Source organism: Notothenia coriiceps, unplaced genomic scaffold (genome assembly GCF_000735185.1).
Source record: "Notothenia coriiceps isolate Sejong01 unplaced genomic scaffold, NC01 NC01_scaffold00028142, whole genome shotgun sequence".
Taxonomy (NCBI): domain Eukaryota; kingdom Metazoa; phylum Chordata; class Actinopteri; order Perciformes; family Nototheniidae; genus Notothenia; species Notothenia coriiceps.
In genome coordinates, this window is record NW_011360843.1 from 20,314 (window position 1) to 36,978 (window position 16,665).

General features: G+C 39.1%; 2 protein-coding genes across 2 annotated transcripts; one reads left to right on the plus strand and one right to left on the minus strand.

Annotated features, from left to right (window-relative positions):
• The first annotated feature begins 3,045 nt into the window (after positions 1-3,045).
• Positions 3,046-13,742, plus strand: jak3 (Janus kinase 3 (a protein tyrosine kinase, leukocyte)). The gene is made up of 25 exons (XM_010785710.1): positions 3,046-3,124; positions 3,380-3,474; positions 4,388-4,594; positions 4,716-4,833; positions 4,982-5,099; positions 5,309-5,454; positions 5,617-5,920; positions 6,081-6,203; positions 6,309-6,466; positions 6,541-6,652; positions 7,013-7,193; positions 7,576-7,700; positions 7,909-8,040; positions 8,141-8,228; positions 8,815-8,939; positions 9,057-9,195; positions 9,444-9,595; positions 9,831-9,981; positions 10,184-10,311; positions 10,650-10,839; positions 11,320-11,444; positions 11,783-11,955; positions 12,218-12,335; positions 12,424-12,537; positions 12,926-13,742. Exons 3-25 carry the CDS (start codon positions 4,396-4,398, stop codon positions 13,043-13,045), a joined length of 3,339 nt encoding a protein of 1,112 aa, XP_010784012.1. The 5' UTR covers positions 3,046-3,124; positions 3,380-3,474; positions 4,388-4,395; the 3' UTR covers positions 13,046-13,742.
• A 259-nt stretch (positions 13,743-14,001) lies between these two features.
• Positions 14,002-15,194, minus strand: LOC104958016 (UDP-GlcNAc:betaGal beta-1,3-N-acetylglucosaminyltransferase 3-like). The gene has a single exon (XM_010785711.1). The coding sequence runs from the start codon at positions 15,136-15,138 to the stop codon at positions 14,002-14,004; it is 1,137 nt and encodes a 378-aa protein (XP_010784013.1). The 5' UTR covers positions 15,139-15,194.
• Positions 15,195-16,665: the final 1,471 nt, after the last annotated feature.

A 16,665-nucleotide genomic window follows, 5' to 3' on the forward strand; every position in this document is an offset into this window, starting at 1 on the left:
ATCGCGTGATTCGCGCCGCGTCCACCGCTTCAATTGCGCCGTCGGAGCGAATTCGCGTCTGATCTCTGGGCCCAGAGTAAAATGCTTTGGTGAGCATAAACTAGAGGGGAACAGGCAACACCAGTGTGATTTTGGTGACGTTGTGACTATCCTGGCCAAAATTTACAGGGGGACGTACTTCAAAATCCGGTCTAGCTCTAGCACCTTACACTTGCCGGATATGGTAACCCCCTATTTAAAGTTTAGTACCTTGCTGGGCCCAGAGTAAAATGCTTTGGTGAGCATAAACTAGAGGGGAACAGGCAACACCAGTGTGATTTTGGTGACGTTGTGACTATCCTGGCCAAAATTACAGGGGGCGCTTCAAAATCCGGCAGCTCTAGCACCTACACTGCCGGATATGGAACCCCCTCTTTAGTTTTGTACCTGCTGGGCCCAGAGTAAAATGCTTTGGTGAGCATAAACTAGAGGGGAACATGCAACACCAGTGTGATTTTGGTGACGTTGTGACTATCCTGGACAAAGTTGCAGGGGGGGTGCCATATCTGGCAGGAGAAATACCTCCTCCGCTGAACATGTTATAGAGAACAGTGCAGATCTTCCCTATGGACACCATGATGAACCTAGTCTGAAAAAAGGAACATTAATAGTGTGATAGAGGCACAGATATAAGATCAATAATACACTTTATTTTTAGGGCACCTTTCAAAACATTCAATGTCACCTTAAAATAAAATGTAAAATCAAATATGAGTGGCATTACAATACAAACAATCGTTGAGTAGGAAACCACAGAGGAAAATTACATTCAAACGAGCAATTCAAGCGAGTGAAGCCAGTTTGAACAAATTATCTTTTAGGCTTGATCGAAAATAACAGTGTCTGACATTATCATATTATATATGTTATATCATTACTTACTATTCGTGGTTATCAAGAAATGGGACTATACTGACAAATGACATATTATCCTTTCATCGTCTGTTCTGTAAGTTGGAACAACGGAGTGGGACTACACTTAAAAACGGTTCTAATACGAATATTGTGTCCTTAAAACGAGCCACCTCGCAATTGTATGCACCTTGCTAGTTAATCTGATGGGAAATATATCATTCAAAATAGAGAAAGTAAATAATTTATTTCGTTTTAGAGTAAGTAAATCATTTCTTTCGTTTTTCCGCTTACAAAACTAGGCGAACGCTCAATACACGCGATGACGTGACGATGACGTGACCTGTGCGTGTCCCCGCGAACAGGGCTTCAATCTACGGCAAGGCTTCAACCTACGGCACAACACCGGCGTTTTATCCAGTTTGTACACAACGATGGAGAAACTTAACAAGCAGCAGTGGTCCACTGAAGAGACCAGCTACCTACTGGGAATCTGGTCTTCCGAAGAGGTACAGAGGAAGCTGGAGCACAATCGGCCATTGTTGTTGTTGTCGGTGTCAGCTGTGAGGGGTTTCCGCGCGGTTTGGCTTTATGAAGCAGGCACGCAAACGGTTACGTCATGACGCAAACGATGACGCAGCACCAGTCGGACTCTGGGCAGTGTGAAAAGAGCCGGAGCTAAACCGAAGAACCGGTTCTGAACCTGAAAAGCTCTAGCACGGAGCTTGAACCGGAGTTGCGTTGGTGTGAATGAGGTATTAGTGGTTCACCAATCACAACAGAGCTGGGCTCTGGTTTGAGGCAGAGGGTGAAAGGAGTGCTGCAGCACAGGCAGAATAAGACAATTAAAACATGGAAACATGTCACAGTAGAGACAACTGGTATAATCTTGTTTAACTGTTTGAGTTTTCTTTGATTTTGGAGCTGAATGCTGGTCATTGGAGAAATGAGAAGTGGCTTTAACCCTGCAGGAGGAGTTTGAAAGGTTTATAGATGTTGGGTTTGATGTATGATAAGGAAACACCAACAAGTGAATAAAAGGTAAAAATGTCATTTGGGGCAAAATGTAAGTGTAAAATGGATATTAAAAAACGTTATAGAATAAATAGGGGAAATAAACTATATACATTTTCAGATGTGTGCAGTTAAGCTCAAATGGTTTTGTAAAATCTACAACAGGAAACTGCTGAAACCCTCACAGACTGGAGAGGGAAACCACATTTGTCAGCCTGTTCTCTTTTCCTGTACTCTCATACGTCAATTTCTGCTCTGCCTTTGTTTTCTTCAGAATTACGTTTAATAAAAGTCTTCCCCTATGAGAGCAGTCCTTGACTGTACTCTTGAATGGTGAAAGTTTAATAACCACTGTTCAAATAATGTTGAATTGATTTGCAGTGCTGGTAACGCCCCACAACCTAAAAGTATATAATGGATGAAAGACATGCTGTTTATTTGAAATGAAATTATTCTCAAATACTGTAAATGTATCCCCTGGGAACGTAGGATGTAATGACTTTGGAAATGTAATGGAAAATTGCAAATACGATTCTGAGATATATGGATATGATGAATAAATAACCGATATAGTCTTTTAGATATTTTGACATGGTGGTGTAAGGAAAACAGATTCCCTAATATTGAATACGTTCAACCCCCTAGCATACATTTGGATAGGTATTTTAGTTTTAATGTATTTATGACTGTTTCAGTTTGTTGGAAGAGATCTTAGCCTGGGCCAGTTGAAGAGTCCGCACCTCCTCAATACTTTTTAACTTATTTCGCAGCATTACAATTCAGCTTCAGAAGAAGTTGCTGGAGGTAGAAAGAGATTTAGATGGAACTTTAACTCGTCAAAGACAGAAAACAAAGTCCGGGCAGACTCGGGGATCGTACTGCTAAACACACGTCGTATTAGCATTTGTATAGCCAAAGCCTTCTTGTTCCTTATTGGTTGACCTAGTTGAAGGATGATTAACACAATTCACGATTCTTTGTCGCAGACCCTCTTCCGCATATATCTACGTACATGTTACGCTTACACACATGTGTCGATTGTCATGGTCAGATTCCCTGCACTACATTGACCGACACTGGACATTGTTCGTTTTTATAGGGAGCTTTTTAATTTTCATCCACTTCCCCATAGTACCTCGACACACACATCAGAGAGAGACCTGTATACAGACCTGTGACCAGCTTTAGCAGCAGAGCCCACTACTCTCCTCTCATTAAGGTAAACACACATTCAAATAGAAACACTATTCTGACCTTGTTCACACCCTAACTCAACACTTCATTATTATACTGTATTATAGTATTTAAGTATTATACAAAATATGAATTATTCCCTTTTGTTTTCTAAAACGGAGCATTTCTCAAGCCAAGTTCTACTTCAACAAGTTGCACATACTGTGAGAGACGAGATACTGTTGATAGTGTCGCATCTGCTCGTCTAAATCAGGAAACCCTGAACTTCCTGTGAACACAGGCTAATACAGCTGAAACGCAGAAGTCAAAGACGAAAGACCTGGTTTCACAGAAACAAATGATCGCAAAGAGGAGTACTGCTGTGCAAAGTAAAAGGTAAAAGTAACAAATATCTTGATATAATGTTTACTATTAAATCTGTAAATAGAAGCTGTGTGTAAAGAAGTGTCAGTTTTATAACCATAATACGATGTTGAGAATGTGCTGCGACGTTAAAGCTTGGCTTAGAGCTGTAATTTATATTTGTTAATGTAAATGATTTGAGAAGTAAACAGATCTTCGTTCTTATCAAAGTAAGCTAAATATATTTTAATCAAATAAGGGATGGTGCAACCTTATTATAAATTATTTCAGGTTATTTGTAAGTCTACATACTGTGCTTCTCATTCAGCCACAGCCAACGTGGTTTGTCTGATACAACGGGAATCCCCATAAATCTACATTTGACTTATTTAGAACAAATGTTTTGAGTCATGGTAGAGTTGTCGACAAATGTAACATACCATTTGTATTTTAACAACATGGCAACACATTATACATCCAATAACAGTAAAAGTCTGAGCCTCAGTTGTGTAATTAGGCTTTTTATGCTTGCTTGTACAGAAAGGATTAGATGTATAAGTAAAAAATAAACAACAAACATTGTTAACAAATAACCACAGTGGTTACATAAAAAGTCAGCAAACAACAATTCTTTAATAAACTATTGATGCAATGTATGCAAATGTAATGTTTCTGTAGAATTGTAATGTTATAATATTTCAACTGAATTTAATGAGTCTTCATGTTTTATAGCATTGTTACTTCCTGTGAGCAAAGATGATGCAACTTCAATACACTGCTAGGAACAGGGTTTAATGAAAACTAAACAATGACTCAACTACCTGAAAAGTATAGTATAGATATATAGTATAGAAATATATTCACAAAAGCCAAAAACTATTTTTATGTATGACATTTCTCAAATGATGTGACCCTATCGAGCCTGTAATCTAGATTTGTTCCTCAGAATTACCCATGGATCTCAGCGAGGAGGAGTCGGCCCCTCTGGTGATCAGAGAGCGGGGGGGCAGTCAGAGGTCCAGCTCTAGCACCAGTCCAAGTTTACAAGTGCACCTCTACTTCTTCCCAGCCACAAAGAACGCAACCATAATACACATTACAGCCGGCCAAATTTCTGCTGAAAATGTTTGCATCCAAGCAGGCAAAAAATGTGGTAAGATTTTACTGGATAACCATGACTTAGGGCTTCTCGTACCAAAGTGTATAAATTAAACTGTGATATTCTATGTTACAATTTATAACTTCATGCTACATGACGTGATCTCTTTCTCTAGGAATCTTACCAGTTCACCAAAGTCTTTTTGCTTTGGCATCCTCCGATCTCTCATTTTGGTATCCTCCATCGCACATGTTCAACACAGAAGAAAACCTACAAGTCCACTTTAGAGTCAGGTAGGTGTCTCATTTACCTTATACATTTAACACGAGTATGTTTAAATCATTTATGGGATGGTATTTATTTCAGATTTTTTGGAAAGTCCAGGAATGAATAACGTTGTTGTTAAACTTACATAGTATATGATTTATTCCTGGTGAGCAGGTTTTCCTTTGAAAACTGGTTTGGACAAGGACCAAGAACATCGTACCGCTTCAGTCTGACCAGAGACCAAATCAGTCCAGTGCTTCACTACAGTGTCATTGACTATCTCTTTACTCAGGTAAAGTATACAACATGTATTAACTCGCTCGAAAGTCCTTTCATGGTATATTTAACTAATATTAAATATAAAAAATATACCATTAATTATTTAATCAATGAGGTTGTAGGCTATATGCTAAATCTTTATCACACACATTTTTTGAAAATGCAGTTGCATGAAAAGGATATATCATCAAGACTGTGCTGTCCATTTCTTTTGGGATAAAGTTGCGAAGTGACTTTATTGCTAGTGAAGCAGGAGTGTGCCCACCTCTGAGTGCCCAGGAGGAATGCCTCAGCCTGGCCGTGCTGGACTTGTGGAGAATGGCTAAGGAGCGTCATCAGAGTGTCAGAGAGCTCTGCAAAACTGTCAGGTACTTAGATTAGGATAATATTTCATTTTCCTTAAACCCGGCCTCACAGTTAAAACTTTGATAGATCCCATTTTTCTCTTTCAGAAATAATGATTATATTGATTTGTGACATATTTGTTTTAGTTCAGAGTAAATACAAGTGTTATTCTCTTCCTCTCTCAGCTACAAATCCTGCCTTCCTAAGTTACATCGACACGACATCCAGCGACGGAACCGGCTTGATCGTTTTCGAATCCGAAACACCCTCAAGCGTTTCCTGAAGAAGCTTGGTAACTGCTCCATTGATGAGAGCAGCTTGAAGCTCAAGTACCTGATCGAACTGGCCGGCATCGAGCCGTCTCTGGGAAGCGAAACATTCCAAGTGAATTCTTCTCCCTCGCATTCGATGTCAGCTTTCTGTCTTGTGCGTGTCACTGGGGAAACTGGGATTGAAACCAGTAGAAGTCGTCACACCGAGGGTGTCCTGGTAGGAATACATTAGACTTAAGTTAGGTTTTAAATGAGGCATGCTGGTTATTCTTTTATCCCTCCCAGAAGATGACAGTGCTTCCCAGTTTCAACACAAATCTGCTTGGCCTTGCTTCATCTTGCTCTGCATAATTAGCCATTTTTTCATTCCTTTTTAGGAATGGCAAATGTTCTGTGATTTCAAAGATATCATAGACATCAATATAAAGAGGGTTTGCCATGAGCAGGTCCCCCAAGACAGCAGGATGGTGACAATAACTCGTAAAGATGACAGATGCTTGGTAAAGGACGTATTTGATTTCCCCAATCATTATGTTTGTTTGAGATTTTGCTATTTGGATTTTATGCAAAGAATGATGTCTATTTATTATTGATTTGCACAACAGGAAGCCAACTTCCAGAGTCTCAAGGAAGCACTTTCATTTGTGTCTCTTGTTGATGGCTACTTCAGACTGACCACAGACTCCAGCCACTACTTCTGCCAAGACATTGCTCCTCCAAGTATTCTGAAGGGGATCAAGAACCATTGCCATGGCCCAATCACGTGAGTCATTTTGATAATGCTAAATCCAAAGCCATCTTTCACACGCAGCTGTTTTATGCATCTTGTTTTATCAGATCCGAGTTTGCAGTCAACAAGTTGAAAAAGTCGGGGTTTAAAGGAAGTGCGTTTCTTCTACGGCAGAGTCCAAAAGACTATGACAACTTCTTCCTTACCGTCTGTGTGCAGGTAAAGATTTTGTGCTGAAGCAACACAATACACAAAATACATTTGATTTAGATATTCATGTCTGTGCAGGGTGCACTTTTGTATGACCAATAAAAAGATGTTCTGATGTCCTTTAACTCGATTGGCAGCCTATTTAAGCAATTTGAAATCACAGGTTTCAGTCTGTTGCACGGATGCAGACTATGCAATTATTTATGAATAAAAACAATTATATGTGGGTACTTTCCCACACTTAACTGTGTGCAAAAGTAATATTCATGTCATTTTTCCCTCACAACATTTGCACTTTTGCTGGAAGTCTACACAAGGATTTCGTTATAACAACCTCTTTAGTGTTGATAACTATTTACATTTCTGCAGACTCCACTTGGACTTGATTATAAAGACTGCCTCATTATTAAGAATGAGCACTACACTCTTCCTGGTGTCCAGAAACTGTTTTCCAGCTTGAGGGAGCTCACCCGCTATTACCAACACAACAAGCTGCTTCTGGCTGAAGTACCTGTCAAGTTGGGCCGCTGCAGTCCACCCCGACCCAAAGGTGTGTTTTCCAACTCATTGATAGTATATAACAAGACAAACAATCAATACGTATGGTTAAATATGTAGCTTTGTTAAAAGTATTACCCTTCATTTAATACCGTTTTTATAATTCAGATCTATGACCAAAACAGAAACTCAGCTCACATGCACTGCCAATACATAGCACATGGAGCAGTGTTATTTTGAAACATGCCAGAATACTATTGCAATTGGCTTATAACTTACTAGGGTGAACAGTGCAGTATCCAATATAACTCAATAACTCATGTAATAGTCATGTATCAACTTTACAACTAATTGTATTTGCTGAAATTAGATATGTTTCTTTATGTCTGTAACCTCAATAAACATACCCATGATGTTTTCTGCTCTTTTTACAGAACTTACAAATCTGATAATCATACGCAACAACAGCTCTGTAGAAGCTCAGGGGTCTCCAACGCCTGAAAGAAACAAATTCAGTCATATCCAGTTCCACATGATCAAATGTGAAGACCTTCAATGGGTGAGTGTGTATATAGGACTCCAACTTAAAGATGCCTGTTTCTAAAGTATATCTGAATATCAAGATGAGTGTCTTCTCTTCTAATATGTTGCTCCAATTACCCTTCAATCGTTAAAACTACTATGATGCAAACACCACTACTGTCTAACAAGAAATGTACTTTGTGTTGATTATGATGGAGGAAACTTTGATGCTTTTTTTCTGTTAGGCTGAATGCCTCGGACAGGGATCCTTCACTCGAATTTTCAAAGGCTATAAAACCGACATTCGTGATGGAGAGAAACACGTGACAGATGTTTTCCTGAAAGAGCTCGACGTTGTTCATAAAAATTGCTGGGAGGTGGGTTTCTTCAGATTAAAAAACACTGAAATGTTTTATAAATTATTCATAGATATAGCACATTAGTTTGGATACACATTATTTGTTTTCCTTCTCTCAGTCATTCTTTGAAGCTGCCAGCTTGATGAGCCAGATTTCACACAAACATCTCCTCCTGGTATATGGTGTTAGTGTTCAAGGAGTCAAAAGTAAGTCTAAACTCAAGTCCGACTTGCAATTTGCTCACACAAGCTGTGATGCCAAGTCTCCAGGAGCTCGATGACACACTCACAGGCTCACAAGCCGAAAAGAACACAAGCATCGCTGTTGCAGCTGGAAACCACACTGCAAGGTTATCCAGACGATTGCTTCATTGCTACAGTTTTATTGTCAGCTTCATGAAACTAATGTGTATTATGTTTTCTATATGTGTAAACGTAGAGTCATTTACACGTCCCTTGATGTGCAAACAACACAATTCAGCCTTCCTTTTTTATCTAACTTCCATATCTGTAAAATTAAGAGATTGTATCTTGCACGGTTAACTATCCACAGACAGACAGGCACAGATATATAAAAAGCTGCCTTAGTACTAAAAACCTCATTGGTGGAAGGTTCAAAGTAGGTTCCTTCAGGTGCAAATTTTGCTATGACGACACAGCCTCTGGAAAAAAGTGTCCTCACATCAGATCCTCATCTGACCCCGACTCAGTCTGTTATCTGTTGGTGAGCATTTCTGACCCTGTGTCTGGTTTGAAGTACAGCTGTAGAAACAAACCTCCCTGTGCCTCACAGACATCATGGTGCAGGAGTTTGTCAAGTACGGGGCCCTGGACCTTTACTTGAAGAGAGGGGGATCTGTGTCAGTGAGCTGGAAACTTGACGTAGCCAAGCAGCTCGCATCAGCCCTCAACTTTCTGGTAAGATAAACGTTTTAATGTAGAGCATTACTACTAGTCCCAGGATTGACAAGTTAAACTTTGTCAAAGTTGAACGATGCAGCTCACTATAATAAGTCAACATATACCGCCTAACAGGAAGAAAAGAACATTGTTCATGGAAATATCTGCGGAAAGAATCTGCTGCTGGCCAGAGAAGGTGACCCATCACAGGGCAGCTCTCCGTTCATAAAGCTGAGTGACCCGGGCATCAGTGTGGCCATGCTGGGGAAGAATGGTAAATCTTCAGGGAAGTAGAGACACCTGATGAATGATACTGTAGTTATAGAACCATTTAGTAACTATAAAAAAGTGGATGGACTTGCTAAGTGTTTGCTGTATACACACACATACATACTTTAATCTCAAGGTAAATAAAAACAAAATGACATCCAAATATGTTTAACACATTTAAAAGGTTGAAACCTAGTCCATGAGCATTATTTATTTGTGTGTGTGTGTGTGTGTGTGTGTGTGTTTGTTTAGTGATCCTAGACAGGATCCCTTGGGTGGCCCCTGAAGTGCTGGAGGCCCCAGACAACCTGACTCTGGAGTGTGATAAGTGGAGCTTTGGTGCCACTGTGTGGGAAATCTTCAACAATGGGAACACACCACTGCAGGGCTGTGATCTGGATAAGGTACTACTTTTATTTTGTACTTTATATAAACTAACTGGTAGCAGTAACAGGTTGTTGCATTACTCTGCTGAAGCTACTTATGAGTTCAAGTGAATTAAAAAGTCGGTTGAGGAAAGTAACTGGTATTGAAGGTGATGAAACCTGTGAATCAGATCTTAAATGCAACCATGCATTTTACCATCTAGCCTATGGGGATAGTACAGTGAATGATACGAGTCACTGATGTTTTCTGCAGAAGCGACAGTTTTACGAGAGCTTCCAGCAGCTGCCTCCCTCCCAGTGGACGGAGCTGGCCGATCTGGTCAGTCAGTGCATGGACTACCAGGCCGCGTTCAGACCCTCCTGTCGCAGCATCATCCGTCAACTCAACAGTCTGATCACTTCAGGTTATCATGTGTATCAATACTTTGCTCATAATGAATACAACCAGTATAAACCACATATCTTATCAAAGGGTTTAGTGTGTTTCAGTTAAATAACTAAATGTATCTGTGATCATTCACAACATGTGTAGTGGTTTTGGAATCAGGTGAATTGAATACATCAGGAAACCAAAAGTCAGTACTTGTGTTTTGTGTTTCATGGCAGACTATGTGATACTGCACGCCACTGAGCCCGTGGCACAGAGCCCTGTGTGGAGAGCCCTCAGCCCCGATCAAGGCGAACAGACTTTGTTTGAGGAGAGACACCTACGATACATCTCCCCTCTGGGGAAAGTAAGTCTACAGTGCCACAATAGGACTACAATATTTAGAATTTTGGACAATCGGTGCACTTTAATGATCATGATCTTGTGTTTTGAGAAAATCTAATGAATCTTGTCAAGATACTGTGCTAGTATTGTCTGTATGCCCAGGATGTTAAGACAACTTAAAATACACAGCCTTTTTTATATTTGTAATCAACCCTTGTCGTTTTAGACTTCCTCAGTGGTGCACAAGACCTTGTGTTTGATGGACTAACAGGTGTAAACAGGCTGTTGTGAGGGCATGGTGGTGAGGTAATTTAAACGTTTTTGGGATGTGACTGACTGAACGAGTCAAAATCTTTCCAGGGAAACTTTGGCAGTGTTGAACTTTGCCGTTATGACCCGCTGGGGGATAACACTGGTGAGATGGTCGCTGTTAAGAAGCTGCAGCCCAACAAGCTGTCGACCCTTGAGGACTTCAAGAAGGAGGTCAAAACCCTCAGCGTTTTGGACTATGAGTACATCGTCAAATACAAAGGAGTCTGTTACAGCACAGGTAATAAAACAATTATTGCAAACATAGCACACGATGTTCTAAAATGTGGTCATCAACTTCAGTAAAAGAACACATTTGTAAGACTGCTTATTTAAATGTATAATTGATTAATCATATATTCTATTTGGAAAGAGTTCGTTTTTTGTAATCACTGTTTAATAGATGTCTTTGCTCCCTTAAGTGAGAAGTACACAAAAGGAAATACCATTGTGGCTTTAACTAAATGTCCTAAAAACAGTTATTTGCCAGACTTGGTGTCATTTTTTGTTATAGTATACTATACTATAATTATTATATGGCAATTATTATGCATCTTCTGCATAATCCAGGATTTACATTTTACTTCACATTTTAAATCAGTGTTAGATCATGGTGCAGAGGGACTTATACAGATACAAGAGATACAATTGGAAGTGTTATTAGTGTTTCAGGGTTTGTAATTGATTGGGTTGAATAAATTCAATGTTTGTTTGTTCACAGGTCGCCTCAGTATGAGTTTGGTGATGGAGTACCTACCCTATGGCAGCCTTATTAACTACTTGGATAGTAACCGACTTCACGTTAACACATGGCGTTTGCTGCTTTTTGCTTCTCAGATCTGTAAGGTAAGAGTCAGATGTATGAATTCAACTCATGCAAACAGTTAGAATTACAACCTTCGAGAAGGTTCTGTTTGAATTGACAGCGATTGAATTATTGCCTGACAAAATCTTGCTACTTTTACATTGATCTTTTGAATACTGAGATTCAAGTTCTTTTCAAAAACAAGAATACGCTTTAATATTAAAAAAAAAATGTAGGTATCTTTTTTTTTTTCCACAAATCAACTACATTTTCACAAGCTATAAGCTAGTACCAAATGATGATTGCACAGCATAAAACAAATTAGACATGGACAAAATATATTTCATTTTTTTCTGTTTTGTCATTTTCTCATTTCCAGGGGATGGAGCACCTGCAGACCTTGCGCTATGTGCACAGAGACCTCGCAGCCAGAAATATCCTAGTGGCCAGTGAGTCGCTGGTAAAAATAGCTGATTTTGGGCTGACCAAAATTGTTCCTTTTGACAAGGAATATTACAGAGTATCGCAACCCGGAGATAGCCCCATTTTCTGGTAGCTATCCTTATTATTAAACATTCAAATGCTCTTTTATCTGAAGTGTAATTGCATTAATATATAACTATTTGCAGTTTGTGGACCCAAAATGTCCCTAGCATTGAATGATAAATGAAAAATGTTGTGAAGGATTGTGCCGAGGCCTAATGTTCGTTCAAATCAGATACGGATATAGCTGTTTCCAGGCTTTGCACTAAGCTAACATATCAGCTGCCAACTGTAGCCTTATATTCAACCATACACTGCTCTTCTAATGCAGGTATGCCCCAGAGTCTATCAATGAGTCCAGATTCTCCCACAAGTCAGATGTCTGGAGTTTTGGAGTCGTTCTTCACGAGCTCTTCAGCTACTGCGACATCAACTCCAACCCAAAAAGAGTAAGAAGCTTACTTGTCTTTATGTATTCAAAATGTTTCAATATTTCCCCCTTTTTAAAACAATCTTTCCTTCATTTTAATGTTTTAGCTATGTATGCGGGAGATTGGAAACAATGTGCAGAGTCAGTCCATTTCAATGTATCTGGCAAATATTCTAAAGAATAACTGGAGGATGCCAGCTCCTCCAAACTGCCCAGCCAAGGTATGTTCACTCTTTGTGGTTCAATAGTTGAAATGCAGTAGTCCTTGTCTAGGACTAGTATTAAAAAGGTATTTTATTTGTCACTTTTTCTACCTAGCTCTAACAAATATATTGCAATGTTAAGGTACTTATAATGGAAATCATCTTTGGGGTAATGATGTGGCCTCTGTTTTATACAATGCAAGTGTTGCTCAAAATGAAAAAACATTATGCAAATATTTATCTTAATTCTGGAAGAAAATTACAAGAGTCTTTGCTGTTGACGAAATGTGTTGTAAACATTTTGCCCCATCTTGTTGAACTAGTCACTACAACTCTCATACAAAACCATTTAAATAACAGTTATTCACTTTGTTGAATATTATATTTTTGTCATTTATGACACCAGGTGTACAGTTTGATGAAGCTGTGCTGGGCGTACGACTTCGAGGAGCGACCTTGTTTCTCTGGCCTGGGAAACCAAATTGAAGCCATCATGCAGGACGAGAGAGAGAACCCTAAAGGCTGACAATCCCATAAATCCCTTTTAGATTAGCTTGAAAATGCATTGTCACAAAGCTAACACAGCTATAGACATGTGGTAATATAGAATATGAGGCATTGCTGTAGATTAAACTACCCAGCAGTATATAAAGGAGTGAAAAATAGCACAATCTTACATATTCAGATACACATTAATGCAGCAGTAACATTAATATAGAAACATCATATACAAACAGAGACCATCTGACTGCACAAGGACTCATTGTACTTTTGATAACTTCTATGTACATTTAGCTGATAATACTTTCATACTTTAACACAAGTAAGGTTTTGAATGCAGTACCAATACCCAGTTTGGTAATAGTATTTTTACTTTAGTAAAGTATTAGAATACATATTCCACAAAAGTTGTATTCTCACGGCCATCTTCACATAAGATCACGTTCATTGTAGAGTTTTTAGTTGTCCATGTTTTCTTGTTAAACAGTATGATGTATAAAGAAACAATACAAAAAAAGTTGAATGTTCATAACGCATGGTTGGCAGAAAAAATCTTTCTTTTATAAAGATATATTTAGAAAAAATATTGTGGCCATTTTATATTTTCCTTAATTCATTTATACTGTGGTAATTGTTGTACTTTTCAGTGGCTTAATTTCATGTAATTTGTAATCTTTTTTAAATCCCTCGCGTGTTTGAAATAAAGCAATTTTGTGGAAACAGTTTTTGTAAATGTTTATTGATTGACACTTTGTAAAATTAGCTTTTTTAATATAAATGTATTTATATGAATAATTGAATAACTTAAGAGTATACCTTAAAATAGGTTAGACTGTGTCTTCAAAAGAGCAGAGCAATGATAATAAGAAGTCATACTTTCGTACAAAAGTGGATACTTAGATTAACCTGACTGAACTGACACTCCAACGATCACACAAATCAGTGTAATATAAGGTTTACACAAGTCAAGGAATCATATTCTCAAGGTCCACATTTTAAATTCAGATCAGATAGTTTATGCCACATGAAATACATTCTAGCTGATAAGAATCTGTGTATCAGTAAGAGGTCTCTATAATAACAAGGATCATATAGATCTACGCTCTGTACTCTACTTGCTGAAGGCAAGCGCAGTCCGAAAGTCCTAAAGCCCATATGAGAAGCGGGACTTAGTGCTGCTTTGGCCAGACACATCCCCATGTAAACATCGTCAATGGGAAGAATGGTAATAGACCGAGACATGTTGTATATAACCATAGCTGTATAACCAGACAGGAGGAAGCCCCCACCACCACAGTAAGAGGGATATGACTCTGACTTCTGCACCTGCACTGGGATATAGTATTTGCTTTTTTTCTCCCGCACAGGCCCTTGGCCCGCGATCAGATGGCCAGCAAAGAGGTGTTTGCTTCCATCGTTGTCCTTTAGGCCTTGGAGATACTCGACCATGTTGTTTGTGTGGGCAAAGACGTCATCGTCACCATTCAGAAGGAAGCGAGCGTTTGGACAGTTTCGTTCCATCCATTCCAGGAAGAGGATCTGCTTCAAGGTGAGGTTGAAAAATGAATCATGAAAGTCCCATTGGATTATGTCATTGTATTCACGTTGCTCTACCTTGAGTAGTTTGTTCAGTCTCTCTTTCTCAAAACCAGTATCTTTGGTCCCTGATATGAAGACCCTCCGGATCCACACACCATTGTGTAGCCTCTCTTTAGCCCAGGTTTTACGCAGCACCTCTCGACGGTCGTAGTTGCCAGGGGAACTTTTAATGACCAGCAGAAGGAAGACTTCTGCAGATTTATCAGCTCCTCCACATTTGTCAGGAAGGTCCAGTAGCATGGGGAAATGGCGACAGTGTCGATAATAGAGAAAGTCTTGGATGTGCTGAGGAAGAGTTTTGAAGCCTGTGATGTTGGCGGCAGACATATTTTGTTGACATTCTGTCCAGGAATACACATAGGTTTTTTTTTGTATCAGTTGCCTTATTTGACGTTTATCTTCCCTCACATCTTCTTCGAGGTTGAAGATTTTGTTGTCAATAAAGTCTTTACAGAGATGGAGGACAAACAGACCAAGAACTCCTGCCAGCAAGAGAGCTTTTGCACGGACGTTTCTCATCCTTGAATCTCTGTAGTGACAAAACAAAACAGTGTTATTATCAAAACTGTATGACATAAGTAAAAAGATTAATTGGTATTTAATTCCTTAGTTAAGTTCATGGATAGCCCGTCCTCGGGCATTGTAGCCACTGCCACACTGTACCAGTTCAATATGCATTAATGTTGAAGGCCAAAGCAAACCAGGAGCTGATTAAAACATATTATATCATGCTAAACTGACCCCAGTTTTATTTTCCAAGGAGATGATCCAAGTCAGATTTAATCACAGCAATTTAGCCGTTTGATAAAGACAAAATGTGAATGAAAAAAAACAGCCTCGAGTCTCTGACAATGTTCATTTATATTCTCCACATAATTAAAAGTGGGGTAGGTAATTTTGGAGAAACCAGCTTGAGTGCGTTAGAATTTGAAAATACACACGACACACACGAACGCGCACATGACCAATGAGGGCACGAGATAAATGTGTGCACAGATGGAAGGCTGACAGGCAGGTAGGCCATCCAGTTATTTTAGCCGGGCCGGCTAAAATGATTGGTCGTGCTTTTTACTACGGCGTCCACAGATGACATTTTTTGATGGATTTTTTGTCAAAACACTTAAGATATTCATTGCTATCGGGATGTTAAGAGCATTCCATGGAATATAACAAGTGTATCCCGAGCCGGTTTCTCAAACTTACCTACCCCACCTTTAAGTGAGTTAATGTGAACCTAAACGATAAGGATTGGGTTTAAATGGCTGATTTATCTGTGCTCAAAGATATCAAATCTTTATTGGCCTATAAAAGTGTCCCAGACTTAAGGTTTGGCATTCTGAATCATCAGAATTATCAGAAGTTAAATATCATAAAGTTCCTGGAATGTGTAATTATCAGTATTTTACATTAAGTAGTTAGTATCTAGTTTGGTAGCCTGTTGATCTTCCTGAAATGTAAATGTTACACTATGCTCATTCTGCAGAAGAGTGGAGCTTTATTTCAACCAACACATTGTTGGATGCCGCAAACAGTCTGAAGGTGGTTTGAAACATGTTTTTCTAAATTAGAGGCGGGAATATAGATGATGGAGTTAATTTTGAGATCATTTACAATATATTGCAAATAGAAGCATAGACTTTGAGCATTTATTGTTGATAGGAGATTGTATTTACCTGACTTGAGACTACATAGTGACTATTTTGGCTTACACTCACCATATAAAACACAGAGAAGCTGAATGTCCCTATAATGAAGCTTTCACACATTTCATATTACTGCTTTGAATAACAAACAGAGAGCAACAGGAGAGAGCAGACGGTGCCTCAAAGCAGACATGAGGTGGCTTGGCATCTGCCCCACAGAATCCCTACATGCTGTACTAGACCAGCACATGGGCGGAAACAAATCTAATGCTGTCATGTCTCTTCAAAATGGATGGAATATGTGACAAATACATGATGTCAGACATTAAAACATCACCACAAACCAATTAGGCCTACAGAAAAACATGAGAAGAAATGGGGAGGGTCCACCAAACATTAACCT